Below are 6,309 nucleotides of genomic sequence, written 5' to 3'. Positions count from 1 at the left end.
ATTTGGAGCAAATGAAGGCCAACTTAGTGTATGTGTTAAATCATCGAATCTCTCTTGCATGACTAATACTTTTGGGATATTATTTTTCTAATTTTGGAGCAAAACTATTACTTATGCAAATAGAAGGTGCATTGTTCCTCCAGCTTTAAGAAAACAAATGGTATCATCATCTAAGACATAGAGTATCAATTAGAGTAGCAAATTTAAATTTCTTGTTAGCACAGAAGTTAAGAAATTCGTCAGCCCCCCTTAAATCATCCTCTGCTTGTTCTCTCTCAGCACTAAACCATCATCTGATTCGGTTTGTATGTGATTAATTTCCATGTCACACAAGTCAATTTCTAGTGGCGCCATGAGAACCAGAGCTCCCGGAAGCCATGCAGGAGGATCACCGCGGGGCCGGGCTGCTTTACCACATTGAGAGACATGCCGTTCACGTCGGCGTTCCAGTGCCGCACACCGCCGTTCTCCTCCTTGACTTAGTTGACTCGCTGGTGGGCTGGGATTACCACCGTTCACATAACCATCCAACCACATGTTGGTTCGCGTGTCTTGGTCGACGTGAAATGGGCACAACGGCGCAACCCACCTGTCTGCAGGCACGTCTCCGGTGATTTGTACCACTTCCATCCATTCTCGCACATTGCAGAAACAATAGAAAAACAAATGCATGCGATGCGTTCCCTACTCCACTCCATCCTAAAACCATATGTTATCATTCCCGACAGCAGCTACTTTGACGTACATATTCCTCGCTTCCTCACGGCTCTGGCCAGATGCTCCCCCTAGCATCTTGTATGGACCACATGCAATAAACAAAAGACCATCATGACCCCTCCCTGATATAGTAATATGGAGTATATTATGTGGCATGCAGTGCAAGTAACCTTTATTGCATAGGCAACGTATATGGCGGCCATCATCTTTATCTGTCTATATATAGCTTGCTAACCTCCCCTGCACGAACACACATCTACTAACCTATCCATAGCAATCACATATCTTAATCAGATCAATCAGAATGGCGGCGGGCGGCGGCAGTAGCAAGAGGACGTGGGTGGTGGACGTGGAGAAGAAGCTCAAGGAAGCCGACAAGTCGGTGGAGATGTCGCGGTGGGAGCGCCACTGCATCTACCGCGTGCCGCCCTGCATGACCAACATCAAGAGCAAGGCGTACCAGCCGCAGGTAGTGTCGCTGGGCCCCTTCCACCACGGCGACCTCGACCTGCGGCCCATGGAGGAGCACAAGTGCCGGGCGCTGCGGCAGTTGCTCCAGCGCGTGGAGCGGACCTTCGACGAGCTCGTCGACGGCGTGGAGGAAGTCGCGGAGCAGCTGGAGGGCGCGTACATGGACCTCGACAGCGAGTGGCGCGCCGACGGCGGGTCAAGGGAGCGGTTCCTGGCCATGATGATCTTCGACGGCTGCTTCCTGCTCGAGGTGATGAGGTGCACGGCCGCTGACGGGAAGCAGGTCGGCGACTACGCGCATAACGACCCCATCTTCAGCCGCCACGGGATACTCTACATGGTGCCCTACATCCGGCGAGACATGCTCATGCTCGAGAACCAGCTACCGCTGCTGCTGCTCCAGAAGCTCGTTGAGGTTGAGAGTGGAAAGCCTCAGGTAATTATTAACTGCTCTACCTTCCAATATTGTTGTAAGAAAAAATAAACAATCAAAATTGCACGGAAATAATTCAAAAAGGGATAAAAATGTACTCGCTCTGTAAACTAATATAAGAGCGTTTAGATAACTATTTTAGTATTCTAAACGCTCTTATATTAGTTTACGGAGGGAGTACCTTATAAAATATTCTTGAAATTGTTTTGAAATGTGGCATGAAGTAACATATAGCTAGTTAAGATATAAGCAATAATAGTCTTGTTGTGAAGGTCTCGTTGCCAAAATTTCAAAAATATTGAAAAGAAAGACGGTTTGTATGTAAATTGCCTGAATTTACAATCTGGGTAAAGTCAATTTCGTGGTAGAATGAAGAGGGAGGCAAGGTGGAGCTTCGAGGCTGAGCCAGAGGCGATGTAGTTCACCTAGGCAGTTCAGGCGGAGGCGGTCTGAGGGTTGAATAGTGTGGCTACGGACGCCTTTAGTATTGATTCCCGCCTGATTTAGAGAGCGCCCTCGCTGAGGCTAGGACGGCGTGGTGAGCAGAAGAGAGGCATCCCATCATAGGCGGACGAGAGGCAGTGAGACAAGCAACGGAGATGCAACGGCTTGTTTTCTATTTAATTTTGGGCATTTTTGCCTTGTTGCCTCAGCAAACTTACATTTACTGCATTTGAACATTTTGTATTTTTTGAAAATGAAGGCGTACCACCGGCCTCTGTATCATGATGATGCATGCAGCCATCTTATTAAAAAGTCTTGAAGTAACACAAAGTCATCAAGGTATTACAGCTCGCAATATATGTATTTGTGATGATTACTTTATATATAAAACGGGGTAAAAAACTGTTTCGATGGTAATATGGTATCTCTTTCACTTCAACTAATGGATATTGATGATTGCATGCATGGATGATGGCCAGAACGACGACTTCATCAACCGAATGGTGCTGAAATTTCTAGCGCAATCTTCCGGCCCACTACCACCAGGCGTCGGCCTAGGGCTCCACCCACTGGATGTCTTTCGCCGGAGCATGCTCACTGGTAAGTGCCATCAAATCCGTAGTCCCCAGGACAATGAGGAGGACAACACAATCATCCGGTCAGCAGTGGAGCTCTATGAAGCCGGGATTCAGTTCAAGCCGAGCAAGACGCCGAGCCTGCACGACATCCGGTTCCGGCGGGGCACGCTGAGCATGCCGACGGTGTCGGTGGACGACTCCACTGAGTACATGTTCCTCAACATGATGGCGTTTGAGCGGCTGCACGCCGGCGCCGGTAACGACGTGACCGGCTACGTCTTCTTCATGGACAACATTATCGACTCAGCCAAGGATGTGGCGCTGCTCAGCTCCAAGGGGATCATCCAGAACGCCATCGGCAGCGACCAGGCCGTGGCCAAGCTGTTCAACACTATATCCAGGGACGTGGTGCTTGAGCCCAACAGCGCGCTCGACGCCGTGCAGCGGCAGGTGAACGGCTACTTCCGGCAGCCATGGAACATTTGGCGCGCCAACCTCATCCACACATATTTCAGGAGCCCCTGGGCGTTCCTCTCCCTCGCCGCGGCTGTCTTCCTCCTCGGCATGACCGTCATGCAGACCGTCTACACCGTGCTGCAGTTCTACGGGAACGACAGCAACAGCCTGCCACCGTCGGCACCATCTCCTATGTGAGCCAGCCGGCCGCAAAAACTTAGTAATCACTAAGTACCTGCTACCCGATCTGCTTGCTTCATGAATTCGTTTTGCTTTCTGTTCGAGTTTTTGTTGTCGTTTTGTTTTTTGCGAGCGATTCGAGCTTTTGTTGTTGTCGTACATTGTCAAGCCTCGGGTTACCTGGACTCTGCAAGAACGAAGATAGTATGTGACGTGTTTGTGACTTTGTGTTGCTTTCGTTATGATTCAGTATATTCTTCGCATTTGCTATTCACTTGGCAACAACTAAAATAAATAGTTTTTTCGATTGATAGGTTTTAAAAGTGAGTAGGGCAGCAATGCGCTCAAGATTTCAGAACCGCCAAACTACCCAGTTCTACAAAATTCAGAAAATAAAAGGCCGCGGCCAATGGCCACTCCAATGGAGTCGCGCCTGGAAAACACCTTCCTGGAGGATCTTCGGAGGGGGAGGATGATGCGCCGGGGCCTTCAACTTCGCGCCCGTGAGCCAGCCGCCGGTGGCGGAGGTTGGTGGTGGTGGTGCCGAGTGCCGACAGCCGCCGCTTGAGATGGATGAGGACGATTAGTCAATGGGAACCAGAAACATCCCGTCGCCTCCTTATCCGGGTGTGCGTATGGGCTGGTGGTCTGGTGGACAGCCATCACGCTAGGCCTAGTTGGCTAGTGGGCTCTAGCTCATGCTATACGAGCAGGGGATGTCTTTCCTTGTATCTCTCCTTATCATTTTGATTGACCAGACTGCCTGACGTGGGCATATGTGCATGCGGCTGGGAATTTAGGCAACCACTGCTTCTTTGTCTTGCTTATTTGCATCTTTGTTTTAGCAGATTAGCAATTAATCTCCCAACAGCACTTCTAGCAGTAATTTATTTCTGTTTTAGACACTGCTAATTACAGTACTTAAATTTCAGTACAGTAAATATGTTGAGTACTATGTATTCCATATAATATGTTGATGTAATATATCTCCATGTTTCTTACATGTTGAGAATAATTACATCTATTATTTGCAATTGAGATTTTTTTTCTACTATCTCTTGCAAAGATAAATTCAGTACCTCTACAGTACTGATTTGCGATTGAGAATTTTCTTCTCTCGCAAAACAATCTCATTGCGATTGTTATTACTTTTCTCTCGCAAAATTATTAATTCACCTCGCTGAATTATCTTGCAACTTGATACAAGATCATCACATTTTAATTTGAGGTCTATACAATTCAAGTTTTTCACTTGAACATCAAGTTTGCAAAAGCATTATTATTCACTACACTAGTAGTATTTTTCTGTTGAGTACCGAGATTTATTCCAGATCTTAAGTTGATGTAATACATTTCCACGTTTATCACGTGTTGAGATTAATTATGTCTATTTGCAATAGAGATTTAAAGTGATTTTCTACTCTTGCAAAGATAAATTCAATACCTCTGCAGTATTGTTCCTCCGTTGAGTACGAGGAGCAAAATTTAAAGTGATTTCTTCAGATTGATGCTTGGGATCACAAGAGTCATATGGATCTACTGCCTACGCAGATTATCAATGACTGCTGATAAAGTCTACATTTTGTCGTTTTGACATTATGATTGCTTTACAAAGTGCTCTCCCACACATTTTTCTAAGTCATGACATAAGGCATTATGAGGGAGTATTTACTGATTTCATCAGATTATACTCCCTAGTGATGCGAGATCTACTTCATTTTGGAGATTATCTACTTAGCAATTTGAGATTCACACTAATGGTTTCAAGATAACTGCTTGAAATACGCATTGATTTTGCTAAGTTTATTACAACATCAACCATGATGGTCTTTAATTTACTGGTTGTAAATTAATTATCTCTGGTTTACCCATAGAGGTAAAATATGGCTATAGAGTTTGAGGCATTCGCCCTCAATGGCCACCACTGCCCTATCTGGGCCATTGACAGCATGATCGCTCTTGTGTCTCGTGGAATAATGGGTGCAATCCAAGATCGTAGGATTTACCTCTAGTCGGAATCACACCGCTAACAGAAAAATAGGTTGCCTTATAAATCTTAAGGCATTATATCAATCCAGATCTCAGCATCTGGTTATTCTGTACCAGCTATTCCTGGGATGTAAAGAATCTCAAGGTCAAAGGTTTGAATCTCACTTCATCCCTCCAACATGACTATCAGCGGTCACGGGACCCTATGAGCACAGAGAACATGAAGGTTGAATATGCATCAACTAACATGTTTGAAGACTTCGTCTAGTCTCTCAATCTCCTGAGTGATCAATAAAATTTATGTCCATTTATGATGTTCTAATAAGAACATAAGTATTGTTGTTATCATATATTGTATATCACAATATATTGTATCAGCACTTTGGTACAAATACATTTGTATGTATTCTATATAATTGACAGTGATTTTCATATTGAGAATCTTCATGTCTATATATAGATTTCTACGGGAGTCAATCCGATGAAAAATGATATGTGCCTTGTGGACATATGCACCACAAACTCCATACTCAGGGAAGTCCAATGTTTCCACTCTCATTGAGAGAAATGAGATATTTTTAAATCGCTAGACGCGATGAGGTATTTGTTGGCTGAACTCGAGTCATATTTACTATCCCTGTGGGTACTCGAGTAACATCAGGATGCTTTATTGCTTCCCAGGTTTAACTCGTACCCTACTAAACTATGGAGGTATCCGTCAAAATAGTTTCCATAGCAAAACTTATGATGACAACAAAGAGAAATAACTTCTCTTTACCATATGCAACGGATATGGCAAACACATTCTCTGTGTATCATCTGGATTGTACTACACATACAACATAACCTATAGCAGATGTTGTGTACGAGATAGTTTTCCAGAGTGTCTTGTACATGACAAACTTGGCATACTCGCCTTTGTCATCGAGACGTTGGGTTGAAACCGAAACTATCAGCAATTCCAGTAGTTTATGATTATTGTGATGCTAAATTCTAACCCAATTTGGATTTTATGTGCACTACAAGTGACAAAGGGAAGCT

At 44.8% G+C, this 6,309-nt stretch overlaps 1 protein-coding gene and 1 pseudogene across 1 annotated transcript; one reads left to right on the top strand and one right to left on the bottom strand.

The window, feature by feature from the left end:
* LOC123142325 (epoxide hydrolase A-like) overlaps positions 1 to 428 on the bottom strand; it is a 1,366-nt pseudogene extending 938 nt beyond the window's left edge.
* A 570-nt stretch (positions 429 to 998) lies between these two features.
* LOC123140780 (UPF0481 protein At3g47200-like) lies at positions 999 to 3,516 on the top strand. The gene is made up of 2 exons (XM_044560062.1): positions 999 to 1,624; positions 2,545 to 3,516. Exons 1-2 carry the CDS (start codon positions 1,022 to 1,024, stop codon positions 3,295 to 3,297), a joined length of 1,356 nt encoding a protein of 451 aa, XP_044415997.1. The 5' UTR covers positions 999 to 1,021; the 3' UTR covers positions 3,298 to 3,516.
* Positions 3,517 to 6,309: the final 2,793 nt, after the last annotated feature.

The sequence above is a fragment of the Triticum aestivum genome, chromosome 6D (genome assembly GCF_018294505.1).
Source record: "Triticum aestivum cultivar Chinese Spring chromosome 6D, IWGSC CS RefSeq v2.1, whole genome shotgun sequence".
NCBI classification, from domain to species: domain Eukaryota; kingdom Viridiplantae; phylum Streptophyta; class Magnoliopsida; order Poales; family Poaceae; genus Triticum; species Triticum aestivum.
Note: the sequence above shows the minus strand (reverse complement) of the source record. Positions and strands in the feature narration are given on the sequence as shown.

Excerpts from the sequence above, each read along its gene's own strand:
- LOC123140780 (XM_044560062.1), top strand. The coding sequence starts at position 1,022 with ATGGCGGCGGGCGGCGGCAGTAGCAAGAGGACGTGGGTGGTGGACGTG. Across the intron at positions 1,625-2,544 it reads TTGAGAGTGGAAAGCCTCAG|AACGACGACTTCATCAACCG; the intron begins GTAATTATTAAC and ends GATGATGGCCAG.